The sequence below is a fragment of the Peromyscus maniculatus genome, chromosome 20 (assembly GCF_049852395.1).
Source record: "Peromyscus maniculatus bairdii isolate BWxNUB_F1_BW_parent chromosome 20, HU_Pman_BW_mat_3.1, whole genome shotgun sequence".
Classification (NCBI taxonomy): domain Eukaryota; kingdom Metazoa; phylum Chordata; class Mammalia; order Rodentia; family Cricetidae; genus Peromyscus; species Peromyscus maniculatus.
In genome coordinates, this window is record NC_134871.1 from 71576568 (window position 1) to 71591866 (window position 15299).

Sequence of the window (15299 nt, forward strand, 5' to 3'; positions counted from 1 at the left end):
AATCTTGCTGTAGCTCCAACCTCTGACGTCCTATATCTCCACAGGAGGGGGCATCACACATGTGACAGCATGGGAAACATTGAGCCCGCCCTGCAGCCACATCAGTGACAAATCTCAACTGTTTAACAGCTTCAGCTGTGCACAGCATGATCTTAGGGGGTGGCATTTCCAGTTCAAACCATAGTACCCAATCTCAAGTATTCCGTTGTAGCAACATAAAACAGACTAGGGTGATATCATCAGTCAATCATTTATTGCAGGAGAAGCAGAGAATTAGGCAGAACCTCAGCAGAGGATAAAGAGGGAAGGTCCCTTGACAGTGAAGTCTGCAGACACAGAACAGAGGGACTTGCTGTTGGCTGCAGGGAAACATCTTGGGTCTGTGCTTCCTCTCTGTGTGTGGAGCCGTCTCCCAGTAAAAAGTGAGTGGGAGAGAGGTCACTGAGAGAGCCCATGACTGACCTTCCTGCACCAGACAGTTCTCTGCACCGAGGGAAACGGGGCTGGGAGAACGGGTTGGGATTTCAGTGGTAGAGAATACACTTCCCAACTTGGAAAGGGATGCAAGGAAAAAGAGCAGGAGGAGAGTGCGGCCCACAGACTTCTGCTCACAGCACTGCCGCCTGCCCGTCATCTGGACGCCTTTTTGGTTGCACAGCTGCTGCCTGAAGTCTTGGCTGGGGGATCCTTGAGCTCGCTGCTGCCACAGCTGCCTTTGGTCTTGACCTCCAGGGCCAGAGGTCTGTAGCTGTAACTGCTCAAGGAACCTAAGTCCACACTGAAGCCAGCACCTCCTGGTCCTGCACTGGTACTGCTAACGACAGCTGGAAAGGATGAGAGAAGACCCCAGCCCCAGTTAGTCTCCATCCTGGTCAGAGCCCTTCAAGGGCACCATAGCCAACTCGCTTAGCTTGTGCTTGCTCGCTCTCTCTCTCTCTCTCTCTCTCTCTCTCTCTCTCTCTCTCTCTCCCTCTCTCTCGTTTACTAAGACATGTTTGTGGCACCTATCATATCCATGGCTTTGTTTTACCTGTGCTTAACCCCAAATATTCAACCTTTTTTGCAAGTGGTCTGGATCTATAGACCAGTGTGGGACTTTAAACTCTTAAAAGAGAAGCATGCTAAGAGGTGGTCATGCTGTTCTGGCCTCAATAGGAAAAGTGCTACCATCAAGCAGCATGTGCATCATTACTGCTGGAACGTGCACTGTGGGGAATCACTGGGCATTTCTCTTTCATATTTCAACATATTATCTATCATTCTCCAGCCATTGCTTCTCTTGTCGTTAAAGCCAGACCCCTCTTTCTGTCCATAACCCCATCCCCACTCCCACTCTCCCTGTGATTCCAATTTCTCCTTTGTGCCATGGAGTCAGACCTACCTAGACTCCTGATAAGGTAACCAAGGACAGACCAAGACATGCAGGTACTTACAAATGTTCACTAAATTTGGATATTCACCACCCATCCTGTAGAGAGAAAACAAACAGGTCAATCCACCATAAACAATCATGCCATCTACTCACGGAGTCACCTCCAAGATTCTCTCCCATCAGCAAGCCCCAGCCCCAGCCCAGACTCATGTCTTCCCATTCCCGAGCCACCTCCAGGGAGAACTCTGCTGTAAGGAAGGAGCCGCTCTCCACTGTTACTCTCTAGTGTGACAATAGGAAGAAAGATCCCACAAACTGGAAAGGAAGAAGTCAAACTTTCACTATTTGCAGATGATATGATAGTATACATAAGTCACCCCAAAAACTCTACCAGGGAACTCCTACAGCTGATAAACTCCTTTAGTAAATTGGCAGGATACAAGATCAACTCAAAAAAATCAGCAGCCCTCCTCCTATACACAAATGATAAAAGGGTTGAGAAAGAAGTCAGAGAAACATCACCCTTTACAATAGCCACAAATAATAATACCTTGGGATAACACTAACTAAACAAGTGAAGGACCTTTTTGATAAGAAATTTAAATCTCTAAAGAAAGAAATTGAAGAAGTTATCAGAAAATGGAAGGATCTCCCATGCTCATGGATAGGTAGGATTAACATAGTAAAAATGGCAATCTTACCAAAAGCAATCTACAGATTCAATGCAATCCCCATCAAAATACCAACACAATTCTTCACAGACTTGGAAAGAACAATACTCAACTTCATATGGAAAAACAAAAGACCCAGGATAGCTAAAAGAATCCTGTACAATAAAGCCACCTCTGGAGGCATCACCATCCCTGACCTCAAGCTCTATTATAGAGCTACAGTAATAAAAACAGCTTGGTACTGGCATAAAATCCGACATACAGACCAATGGAGTTGAATTGAAGACCCTGACATTAATCCATGTGCATATGAACACCTGATTTTTGACAAAGAAGCCAAAAGTGTACAATAGAAAAAAGAAAGCATCTTCAACAAATGGTGCTGGCATAACTGGATATCAATGTGTAGAAGGCTGCAAATAGATCCATATCTGTCACCGTGCACAAAACTTAAGTCCAAGTGGATCAAGGACCTCAACATAAATCCAGCTACTCTGAACCTGCTAGAAGAGAAAGTAGGAAGTAGTCTTGAATGCATTGGCATAGGAGATCATTTCCTAAATATAACACCAGCAGCACAGTCACTGAGAACAACAATAAATGGGATCTCTTGAAACTGAGAAACTTTTGTAGGGCAAAAGACATGGTCAACAAGACAAAAAGACAGCCTATAGAATGGGAAAAGACCTTCACCAACCCCACATCTGACAGAGGACTGATCTCCAAAGTATATAAAGAACTCAAGAAACTAGACATCAAAATACTGAACAATCCAATTAAAAAAATGGGCTAAGGAGCTAAACAGAGAATTCTCAAAAGAAGAATCTCAAATGGCTGAAAGACATTTAAGGAAATGCTCAACATCCTTAGTCATCAGAGAAATGCAAATCAAAACAACTCTGAGATACCATCTTACACCTGTCAGAATGGCTGTGATCAAAAACACTAATGACAGTCTATGTTGGAGAGGATACCAGAACAAAGGGAACACTCCTCCACTGTTGGTGGGAATACAAACTTGTACAAGCACTGTGGAAGTCAGTATGGCGGTTTCTCAGAAAATTGGGAATCGATCTACCTCAAGACCCAGCCATACCACTCTTGGGCATATACCCAAGGAATGTTCAATCATACCACAAAGATACATGCTCAACTATGTTCATATCAGCATTATTCATAATAGCCAGAACCTGGAAACAACCTAGATACCCGTCAACTGAAGAATGGATTAAGAAAATGTGGTACATCTACACAATGGAGTACTACTCAGCAGAGAAAAACAATGACAGCATTAAATTTGCAGGCAAATGGATGGAACTAGAAAATATCATCCTGAGTGAGGTAACCCAAACCCAGAAGGACAAACATGGTATGTACCCACTCATAAGTGAATACTAGATATAAAGCAAAGAACAATCAGACTGCAACCCACAGAACCAGGGAGGCTACATAGCAGGGGGGACCCTAGGATGACTGTGGCTTATAATAAGTTTTGGTTTTACTCAAACACTGGGCGAGCTTCAGTGAAACATTTCACTATTAGGATAAGAATTTGTACTGTATCAAACATAATAGAAATAAAATAATAAAAAAAAGGAAAAGAAGCGTGAAACCACATCCTCACTGAGCCTCAAGCTTTGCCACAGTGACTCTGAACTTGGGTATCTCTGGGAGTTCTTGCCTCTCTGCCATCCAAGAACCTTGAAGAGTCAGGGGACACTCCCTAAGAGTGGTGACACTGATACTCGCCCTCCCACGGCCTTTCAGGAATTTTACAAGTCGATCCTTCTTACTGTCTCATTTGTGTCTTCCCTACCACGAGGCAAGCACATTTGTTGTGTGGTCTCACTTTTGTAGGACCCGCACAGAGCCTAACTGTCTTTGGTCTTCCTGTTAAAGCAAAGAGGAAACTTCCCCAGAGGACGGGTGCTGCTCCTACCTGCTCTCCTCGCTCTCCAGCAGCTTGCGGTAGGTGGCGATCTCCATGTCCAGGGCCAACTTGACATTCATGAGCTCCTGGTGTTCCCGCATCATCCGGGCCAGCTCCTCCTTGGCCTGCTGCAGGGCACCCTCCAGCTGGTCCAGCTTGGCTCGGGCATCTTTGAGGGCACAGTCACCTCTCTGTTCAGCATCAGCAATGGCCGTCTCCAGGTTGGAGCACTGAGGGACAGACAGATTCAGCACTTTGGGTCTGAAGTCCTGCCCAGCCCTCCTCTCCTGAGGCCGACGGGTAACAAATGCTTTGGGAGGGGTCAATCCCACTGGAGGGTCACTGGCAGTGAGTTTATCTTTTCCCTGACTCCAGGAACCATCCTCACCACCACCACCACCACCACCACCACCACCACCACCACCACCACCACCACCACCACCACCACCCATGTCTCAACCTCTAAAGGTAGACATCTTTCCCTGAGAGGAAACAGAAGGGCATAGAGAAGATGGGCTACCTGAGTATGTGCCACTGGCCCTGCCCACTTGATTTAAAACCATCAGCTGTCAGATTCTAAAGACAGCCTGGATGAAAGTCCCCCTGTGGCTAAAGTTCAGCAGTTCTGCATAACACAGGCTATCTTAGGAGTACTCATAAATTCTGAGGGGGGAAAATGGCAGCTAGTAAGTTACTCTTAGTAAAATATCTGTCTGATAAGTCCTCCGCGATTTCAGTCTGTCCCACCCATCCTGCAGAGAGTCATAGGAAGGAGCAAGAACAGGCTTCAGAGGTGCGTTCGCATGCCAGCAGGCTTTGCAGGTGGCAAACACCTCCAGTTAGGAATCTTGCAATCTGTCAAGGGTTGGAGTTGTGTGTTTATACCTGTGAGGACTCTGGGAATGTCTTGGGTCTTTTAGTTTGAGGGTGTTTTGGTGGGGTCTAAGTTTGAGCCTTCTCTTTTTGGGGTGTCCCCTTCTTATAGAAGTTTGCTTCATAGTGAAGGAACAACAGCTGGTCCTAACTCGAAATGGATTTCTAGGTATTTTCCTCAGCTGTCACCTCCTCTGATCAGCAGCGCCCCAGATCTGCCAACACCCCCAGAATTTTGGATGAGTGGCTCATAGCCTGGAGGAGACTCCCAGGACCAACCTGCCTGACCATGGGAAATCGTGGCTCATCCTCAGGACCAGGGGGGACTAGTCATGCAGGAGGACGGCACAAATTTGGTCAATCTGTCCTCTGCTCTTTCACTGACCAAGTGCCACAGGGTGAACTTGGGAATGCCAAAGGCTTGGGTGTTAAGAATGGTCTGTGTTGGAAGGACGTGAGATCTGAACGTTCTTTCAAACACCACCAACACCAAGAGACTCAGATGTGATGCAGTGAGCTTCTTCCTTGGTGGAAGGGGAGAGAAGGGGAGATATGCCCCTTGGCTAGGAGTCTCAGAGGATACAACATGAAATAAATTTCACAAGGGATCCCCCACATGTTCCCCACAGAGACATCTTCCCTGACAGCCAAAGCAGTGGCATTCTGATCTAAAACTGTGACAGTAAGAATGACCCCACATCCTCACTGAGCCTGACGCTTTGCCGCAGTGACTTGGAACTTGGATGGCTCTGGGATCCTTGCCCAACTGTGAGCATACAGCATTGTATCAATTGGACACAGTCTATTACTGAAAATACCTTGAATATTGCATTTTTTCATGCATGTCTATCAATCTTAAATAAACAAAAAAAATCCGTAAGTTCTTATTTAATCCTGAGATCATAAACCCAATGAACACAGGAGGTGTGTGTGTGTGTGTGTGTGTGTGTGTACACTCATACTCATGTGCAGAGTGAAGAGGTAGAGGATAAAGAGGACAAAAAAACGGAGGGACGTTTAATCTGCCTGAGTGGTTGAGGCTCTCAAATGCTTGCCCTGGCTTCCATACACCACAAACCGGTGGCTTCAGAATCACAGGCACAGCACCAGTGAGTTTTCCATCAAATGCTCCCAAAGAGGAGGATGCTGGGATCAGTTCCCACCTCACAACACCATGAGGAAGGCCACAGCCAAGCAGGGCTCTGGGCTAAGGCTAGGGCAGACAGCTGCTGCCTCCCCAATCTATCTAAAGCTGACCATAGGTTCCACTTCCTCCAACAACGTTGAAACCCAAGAGTGAGTGGCATCCTTGACCTACCGCAGCCACTTCCTGGCTTAGAAGGTGACCACCATCTCCTACCTGATGGTGTTCTCTGCTCCTTGCCTGTCGCTCCAGCTAGACAGGCCCCTCCCTGTACTAGAGGCAACACCTTCTCATGGACGTCTCCCTCTACCCTCATCCTGCAGGGATCTCATCTCCTCATAAAACGTCCCTTGGGTCCTCACTCAAGTCTAGTGCCACTGGACCCCGCAGCACTTGCAGCATGTGCTCTGCATGCAGAATGCTCTGCCCCTCCACACAACCCAGTCCATCCCACCTGATGACCAATCCCTCCAAGGCTGGTGCCGAGTAAACCCATGCGCTGCCCTCACTGCATAGAACCCACCTGTTTCTTCACATTCCCTATCTCTGAGTGGATCCTCTGGATCAGCCTGTTGATATCTGTGATCTCGGCCTTGGTGAGTTTGAGGTCATCCCCATGCTGGCCTACTGTGGCCTGCAGCTCCTGGATCTGAGGTTGGAACAGAAGGGAAGAGCGCAAGGTGGTTAAGGACTTACCAGCTTAGGAGCACTCAGCGTGAGGTGGGGTGCTCAGCACAAGGGGGGTGCTCCTCAGCATGGGGTGGGTGCTCAGCATGGAGTGGGGTACTCAGCACAAGGGGAGGGCTCCTGAGCATAGGGTGGGTGCTCAGCATGGAGGGGAGGGCTCCTCATCACAGAGAGGGGTGCTCAGTGTCTGTGGTCTCCTTGCTGGGGCAGCATAAGCACCAGCCAAGGAGGGAGGGAAAGCATCGGGAACTGGAAAAGCAGCAACTCCTTCCACTGCGGAGCGAGGTCCTGCTCTAGTTCAGCAGGGCCCATGGGTTCTCAAACATGATCACTTGCTCCAGTTTGTTTTCTGTCCTTGTTTCACCAAAGTGGGGGACAAGAAGAAAAACTGAGGTGTGTGGATCACTCACAGACTTATGAGGGTTGTAGTTGGCCCGGCCTCTTCTGTCACCCAGGGCCACAGTGCGGGAAGGGCTAACCCTGTTTTTGTCCCTAAGATATGGTAAGACTGACTGACCTCCTGGACCACACAGAGGCACAGGTCTATGAGGCCCAATCCCAAAACAAAAGGGATCTCAACTGAGCCCATATATATACACCCAGGCCCACACATGCACACGCACACTCACTAGCACATACACGCGTGCACCCTGAGAGCACAATGGCTGTGCTCACGGCTCTCTGCACGCCGTGCACCAGGCTCACCTTACACTGGTACATGTTCTCTGTCTCCGTTTTGCTCTTCACGGCGATCTCCTCATACTGGGCTCGAACCTCAGTGAGGATGCTGTCCAGGTCCAGCTGCCGATTATTGTCCATGGACAGGATGACGGACGTATCGCTGATGTGAGACTGCATCTGAGCAATCTCCTGGTGGCCAAGGAGGGGATGTTAGGGATCTCTCCATGAGGACAGCGCTTTTCCTGACCCACCCTGGCCAAAGCTTTACCCCTCCTCGGCTGGGAGTGAGACTGGCTACCTTGAACTTCGGTCCCATGTGATTAGCACCGTGTCTGCTCTCCACGTGTTCTCAGGCCAGCAATGCTAACCATGTCAAAACTCCAGATGGCACTCAAATGCCTCAAGGGAGTCACCTGCCACTTTTCCCTTTCCAGACCTCCTCTCTCCAGAGACATTCCCTGAAGGCCCAGGCACAGTTCAAATGCCTTCCTCTGCTCCCCCAAAGTTCCTTCACATGCCTTCCTCTGCTCCCCCAAAGTTCCTTCATATGCCTTCCTCTGCTCCCCCAAAGTTCCTTCACATGCTGTTTCTCCTGCCAAGCCTGAAGGACAGAAACCATGATGGTCTCCTCAAAGCTAAATCTGGCTCTGTGCCAGCCCTCAGTATGGTCTCAGTGAATGTCAGCTGCACCGGGACAAAAAGGCTTTTCCCTTCCAACCCTGGCAACAGCTCCCTGAGAGAGGCTGGGGAAGTTCTTACCCCTTCATAGAGGACCTTGAAGAACTTGAGGTCGTTTGTCAAGGAGTCCACCTTGGCCTGGAGCTCCACCTTGTTCATGTAAGCAGCGTCCACATCCTGGGGACACACATGACGGTCAGGCTGCCCTCCCTGACCTGCCCACCCTGCCCTCCTGCCCCCTTGACATTTGGAATGGAGGCTCTTTGGCTCTTCATCCCCTCCACCTCATGCTTCAAGAACGGCCTAGTCTCTAAGCAGAAACTCACTCGTGTGAGTACAATGGCCACGGCAGAAATGCAGCAGGCTACCCGGGATATAAGCTGGGTGCTAAGTTTGCAGGTTCCAGAAGCAGCAAGCCCCCAGGGGCCTCCCCTTAGCCGAAGGAGCTGAGAAGTTAAGAGTCCCGAGGAAATGAGCCGCCCAAAGGGTCCCTGCCCTTGCCCTGTGCACATCGCTGTGACAGGTGGTTGGAAAGGCTCTAACTTCCTTCCTACCCCAGCCGCGCCCCACCCTTACCTTCTTCAGCACCACGAACTCATTCTCAGCAGCAGTCCGTCTGTTAATCTCCACCTCGTACCTGTTGGGGAACACAGCATGGCCATCAGGACAGTTCAGCTCTGCAAACTTCCACCGTGTGGTAAGCAGTCACCTCTGCATGGCTGCAGTGTTTATTTACCGCAGGCCAACAGCCTTCCCCGCGAAGGAACACTGCTTCAAAGAGGGTTGTCCGTGTGTCGTGTGTGTGTGTGTGTGTGTGTGTGTGTGTGTGTGTGTGTGTGTGTGTGTCCCGCTCTTTAGTCCACAGTCTGCCCTGACGTGATTTGCCTGAGACAGAACTGGGTTGGGGTTGGGGACATGTGCATCCACTGTAATTATCCTTCACAAGTGGCCTCCTCCACATTGCAGGAGAAAGGTTCACATACCCCACTGTGATGTGATGCCCAGTCCACCAGGCAGAAGCAGGACTCTCACTTTGAAACTATGTTATACCAGTTTCAGACTCCCATTTCAGCTAAAGCAAGGTCTTAGGAACAGTATTTGAATGAGCCCAGGATGTTTTTCATGTGGATATATTATATATTGAGAAAATAGTATTGTTGACATTTTTATTTAAAAAGCCCCAAATGGTAAAATTTTGTTATATGTATTTTACTGCATCAAAAGGAGCAGATCTAATGCTAGAAAATAGCTCCTTCTACACGCTTAAATATAAGTAACACTTTACAGTTCTTTATGCATCCCTAAGGTACATCAAGGGCAGCTCCTCCACCCAGAAAGTATGAATGAAGCAAAATCAAGGTGAGTTAGAAAGGTGAGTTATCAAGATGTAACTGGGGGCTGGGGCTGTAGCCCAGGGGCAGAGCACTTGCCTAACATGTAGGGGGCACTTGGTTCAATCCCTAATACAACTAAACAAACAAACAAAATAAATACACCTGAGATGTCTCCCGAGGTTGCCCTGTTTTCCTAATGACGTTGGATAAACACAGAGAAAACAGTTCATGCTGTTTACCCCAGATTTTGTGTGTCACTGAAAGCCTTGAGATGGCATTATATAACAAATATTCATCCTCACTCTGGTCTCTATCTCATCTTGTAAATATTTAATGATATCTGCTGCCTGGAGATAAAAATTAAACCATGGGTTAGCTGCCAGACTGATTAGATTTTAGTATTTTGTGTCTTTCTATTTCATAAGATACATAGGAAACATTTGATCAAGATGACTGTTAGAAGCAATGGCAATAGTTACAAATGGTTTCGCATTATTTACTTCTAGAGACTACACATTCAACACACACATTCACCTGTTTACACAACTATAATAAATGTGGATTTTAAACAACTATAATAAATGTGGATTTTAAACAACTATAATAAATGCAGATAATGTTTGTTTTTCTCAATCCTGCCTGCCAAAGGACATGCTAGATGTGTCACCATCTCATTTGTTTCCCATTAACAGCTCTTTTTTATTTTCCTTTCTTTTTTGTTTATTTGTTTTTGATTTTGTTTTTTGAGACAGGGTCTCTCTATGTATTCCTGACTGTCCTTGAACTCACTGTGTAGAGCAGTCTGGGCTCAAACTCACAGAGATCCTCCTAACTCTGCTTCCCCAGTGATGGGATTAAAGGCATGCACCACCACCCCCAGCTCCACAACCATTCTAAAAAAATCCATTCTGTTATTTTATGGGGTCTATCCTGATTTTATATGTGAGGGGGAAAATATCAGTGTGCTTGGCCAAGGTCACAAAGGTAGCTAACAGTGAAGCTGAAACTACCATTCAGGACTCTGGGCATCCGGCAGGCAACACATGCCCTGTGCTGAACTTGGAGCTTTAAGAGCTGTTGGTACACTGCTGTTGGCCATTCTCTCAAGAGTTCTTTCAGATGTTGAGATAGTCATCAGTGTTTGATGTTACAGGTACTGCAATAACGCTGTAGTTCACAGAGGGCTGAGAGGCCTACCTAAAGCCACCCAGTGAGAAGCAGTTCAGGAACTCCAGATCTTTACCCCACGGAAGGTCCAGAGTCGGCACCGCCTCTGCCCTGGACTATGTCCTCTGCCCCTCAACCTCTGGACTGTGTCCTCTGCCCCTCTTCTGTAGACCCTGCTCAGCTCTCTACCTGAGACCCAGCCATTGATCTCAGTTATCCTGTACTCACTGAGACCGTTTGAAAATTTTTCCTTAAGCCTGTGCCCATAGTCTCTCTGCCATCAGGGCAATCACCAACTCTGTTAGGGTCTCTATGCAGAGCTCAGGCCAGGCTTCTGGCTGGAGGGGTGGCAGAATAGGGTGGTCAGGCCTTTTAGATGTGGAACAAGAGAAATATGTCAGCACTGACATCTCCACCCCCTTGGAATTGTGACAGCTGTCCCTACAGGCCTGGCAGCTAGAAGCCAACTTTCCAAATACCAGGTTCATGTCCCTCTAATCTCTCCATATTTTCTTTAAAGATCAGATTGCACCAGATATATACACTCAAGATGAACTAAGGTTTAAATTTCATTTTGCTTAGTTTTAAATTTTGTTCCAGGGTTGGTGGGGTGTCTGTGTTTTGGGGGAACTATCACAGAAAACCTTACTTAAGGGAAGCCATTCAAGCTAAACAAATGAGTTTCAGCCAGTGCTCTTTGCCCTCGACTTCCATTTCCAGAGCTAGAAGTGGAAGAGATTTCCTGGGAAACGCAGAGGTGCATTCTGGGTAGACCTACCATCTTCCCAACCCCCTTCTATCCAGGTGTCTCTTCCCATAGGATATGAAAGAAAGAAACACTCATGGTCTCTACAAAGAAGCCAAAGCTAATGCTAGCCTTACAGGGAGCACTGTGCAGCCGCTTCCCGGGGACGCCTCCTCCGCCTCCCACTCACCTCTTCTTGCAGTCCTCCACGACTTCCCGCATGTTCCTCAGCTCCGAGTCCAGCCTCACCCTGTCCCCAGACAGAATCTCCAGCTGCTTCTGCAGATTGCTGATGTAGCTCTCATGAACGGGCTCCAGGCTCCTCTTGGAGTTGTTCAGGTCCAGCTGCTGCAGCAGCTCCCACTTGGTCTGCAGCACCTGGTTCTGCTGCTCCAGGAAGCGCACCTGGAACCCAAAGGCGATCATGGCCCACAGTTCCCCAACGCTATTGCCTTTTGAGAGTGGGACAGAGGAAATGAAAGTTTATCTGAGGGCACCTTCCGCCAGGGGCGCGTGGGATCTGAAAGTTCAAGGGAAGACACCGTCTATGAGAACGCAAGAGCCAAGCTTGAACAACAGTGTCATCTGCCTGGCAAGTTGCCATGTGACTGGGTCAGTTTCTCTTGCTAGAGATGCTGAGAACTGGGGGGTAGGGAAGTAGGGGAGAAACTGGGCGTTCGGGAAGGATGGTGCTCCCTTTTCCCTTAGGGTTTGGATGCAATTTGTTGGTTTTTCAGTTTGTTCAAAGCCAGTTCTCACATAGTTCAGGATTCCTCCCATTTCCTCTGCTGCTTACCAGCCTTTCCTTCCTACCTGTCTCTGGGCTTAGGGACAGAAGGAAACATGCTAGAGTAAAGATCTAGGCGGAGAAAAACACATTGACTGTTGCACCAGCATGGTTTATTCATCATCCTTCCAGGCCTTGACTCCTTTGCATAAAAGCCAGAACAGAAGCAGAGGTCTCGAGCTGATAGGAGTTGATGGGGTAACCCAGGAATACAGTAATGTCTCCATCAATGCCAGCTGCTGTTATGTCCCCAACATCCTCACTGCCAAGATCTCTTACAAGGGTCCACGTGAGAGAAACCCACTTCTTGTCCCTTTCCCATTCCCTGGGGTTCCTGCCTCTGACCCCCGACAAAGACGCTTTCCATGTTATCCCATTGCTGAACATTTTGGTATGCCTTCCCTGCAAATGTCCCTAAACCTGATTTGAATTTTCTCTCCCCTCTCCTGGAAATCCACCCTCCCTCCCTTTATTTCTGTGCCTTATGACATTCCCTGGCCTTCATCCCTCTCTTGACCCTGCTCTGGATGGGGGTCCTCATCCTCCTCTCTAACATCGGAAGCCCTCATAGGACTCACACTACAGGTGTCTTGTCCCACATGGAAGGATGAGTGGGTGAGTGTGCCAGGTACTATCCTAAGCACACTGAATCCTTGGTCCCAGCGAAGAGTCGCTGGGATAAAACACATTGGACCCCTTTGACAGATGACAGAAAGGAAGAGGTTCGCCCCAGTTCTCACTCATCAGCAGCAGATGGAGAATGCACTGCACCTTGTGGCGCCCACCAGTGCAACGCAGGGACCCACCTTGTCGATGAAGGAGGCGAACTTGTTATTCAGAGCCTTGATCTGCTCCCGCTCCTGCGCGCGCACCTTCTGGATCTCCGGGTCCAGCTCCACATTGAGTGGGGCCAGGAGGCTCTTGTTGACGATGACCTGGGGGATGCCGCCGGGCGGGCACACGGATGGGCACGTGGGCCCCAGTCCTGCGCTGCCAAAAATGGTGCCCACGAAGCCCCCAGGACGCCCACCACTCGCCCCTCCGTGGCCCAGCGCAAAGCCACCGCTCCGACCCGCGGAGCTCAATGACAGCCGCCGGCCGCCCCCCATGCAGAACAAGCTCCGGCTGCCAAAAGCGGTACCCTTGATCCCGGCCCGGACTGAGGCGTGGCTGCTGCTGAACCGGCCCGAGATAACAGCAGAGCAGCCACTGAAGCCCAGGCGCTCGGCACCGGGATAGAGGGTCAACTGGCGGCTCATGGCTGGCTGTGGGCAAGGACCGGCAGAGCAGCAGCGGCAGGCAAGCCTCGCTTGGGGCAGGGACGCGGCTGCACTTTTGGCCCAGCTCGCCCCTTAAATAGTCCTGCTTGGGCTGGCAGGATGGAGTCAGCTAATTTGTATGTTGGGAACCCATTTTGGGTCATTGGAGGGGGACTTCTTGGGTCCTTCATTTAGGAAATTACCATTCACTTGCAAAGATTTCTGTCTCTTTCTCTTCACCTGTCCATGAATCTCCCTATAAAACGGCCCAGAATCCTGAATTTCCTGTGCTTATCTCCTGCATTATAATAATTTCACCACCTTATCACCATAGGCTTCCCTCCAATTATGTAGGTCATCACTACTAAGATCTTCAGTAGAAAATTCCAGTGGGTCTGGCTAGGGGGGAGAGGGCGCCAAGTGGAGCAGATGTCCAGGGTGCTTCTGCTTCAGAAACTTCCCATATGATTGACTGCCCAGCCTGGATTAACTCTTTCCTCCCCCGCTCCAGGGACTCAGAGCAGGCCTTGGTACCAGGACCACTGGGGATGACTTTGGAAGAAACAGGCGCCTCAGACTGGGCTCTTCGTTATGTCTCAGAGCCTACGTTCCCCTTGGGGCATCCTAGGGTGGTCAGGCAGTCCCTGGGGGCAGCTGACACGGGCTCCAGTTAGTCCGTCAGAGGGCATAATAACAGCCAAGCTGTTTGCCCACGTGGTACCGTGTGATGTGGGTTTTGGGAGTGGAGAAGATGGCGGCGCCAGGCAAAGATGGAGAGATAGAGAAACCCAAGGCATCCCCATGGGGAAGAAATGGGCTCTCTTGTGTTGCCAGAGGAGGGGCTGGGGTCCAACGGGCCCTTAAAAAACTCCAGGCTGTGCTTTTCAGCGTCTTGTTATTTCAATTCCACCCCCATTACATTTTTGCCTGTCCCCCTCCCCAACAACCAGAAGAAGAGTTTATCAGTTCTAGGCATTAAAAACAGAAAAATAGGCAAGGTATTTAAAGGGGATAATCCTTAAGGAATATTGACTTACAAGAGTAACAACCACTGTGGTCACCCTTTTTCTGAAAACTAAGACACAGGGACATCTGTCCTCTCCAGCCAGGTCTCCTCTTAGCAGATAGGGTACAGATAAAATGACCTTTTCTTGCCTCCCCTGGGGGCTTCTTTGCTGGATGAATCAGGAGCGCCCAGCCCCTGAACTCCCTTTATTACAGATGGTGAGAGACACAAGTGACACATGGCTTCGGAGACATCTGATGTGTGGAGACGTGGGCGGATCAAAGGCAGCTGGGGGCAGGCGGGGGGGGGGGGTGTTCTGGCACCTGCTCCTGATAGCAGGTGGCTGTGTCTCCTCGAGCCCTGGAGGTCACCTGTAGACCATTCATTGTTTGATTGAGTTGCCCACTAGGGGTTGGTATGGAGGAAAGAATGTCTCCCTTCAAAACCAGAAGTCTACAACAAACTGCGAATGAGAATTGCAAATGTGCTGTTTAAACTGGCTCTCCTTTGCCCCAGAACACCCATTCTTGAGAAATTAGTAAGTGTGTGAGGAAAGTGTTAGGGTGGAGGTTTTTAGGTTTAGAAAAACATTAGGCAGATGTCTTGTGCAAGACTTGCTAGTCTATTAGCACACTTAATGACAGAGGATTTCCAAGACAGTGAGATGATTCTGGAGGGAGAGTGCTGTAATGGTGGGTGCATGTTGCTACTCATATACCCAAACCTGCAACATGTCCTACACCAGAGCTGGACCCAGAGCTGGAGGGAACACCCAGTGGGTAGAGATATGCTATGAACACATGAGGACCACAGTTTTGATCTCTAGCAACCACACAAGTGCCAGATGGATATGGAGAGCTGAAGCACGAATCTCAAACATTCTTATTAATAAGCCAGGTATTGAGGTGGATGCTGGAAGATCAGAGAAGCAGAACAAGCCACAGCCACCTCACCTTGCCAGTTCC

The 15299-nt window shown here is 49.0% G+C and overlaps 1 protein-coding gene across 1 annotated transcript; it reads right to left on the reverse strand.

The window, feature by feature from the left end:
* Window positions 1-245: 245 nt before the first annotated feature.
* Window positions 246-13472, reverse strand: LOC102921155 (keratin, type II cytoskeletal 72). The gene is made up of 9 exons (XM_006981875.4): window positions 12876-13472; window positions 11473-11687; window positions 8613-8673; window positions 8118-8213; window positions 7383-7547; window positions 6514-6639; window positions 3983-4203; window positions 1434-1468; window positions 246-824 (listed from the first exon to the last, which is right to left on the reverse strand). The coding sequence occupies exons 1-9, from the start codon at window positions 13326-13328 to the stop codon at window positions 631-633; spliced, it is 1566 nt and encodes a 521-aa protein (XP_006981937.1). The 5' UTR covers window positions 13329-13472; the 3' UTR covers window positions 246-630.
* Between the last annotated feature and the right edge of the window lie 1827 nt (window positions 13473-15299).

Excerpts from the sequence above, each read along its gene's own strand:
- LOC102921155 (XM_006981875.4), bottom strand. The coding sequence starts at position 13,328 with ATGAGCCGCCAGTTGACCCTCTATCCCGGTGCCGAGCGCCTGGGCTTC. Across the intron at positions 11,688-12,875 it reads TCGCCTCCTTCATCGACAAG|GTGCGCTTCCTGGAGCAGCA; the intron begins GTGGGTCCCTGC and ends TTTGGGTTCCAG. Across the intron at positions 7,548-8,117 it reads TCAAGGTCCTCTATGAAGGG|GAGATTGCTCAGATGCAGTC; the intron begins GTAAGAACTTCC and ends CTTGGCCACCAG.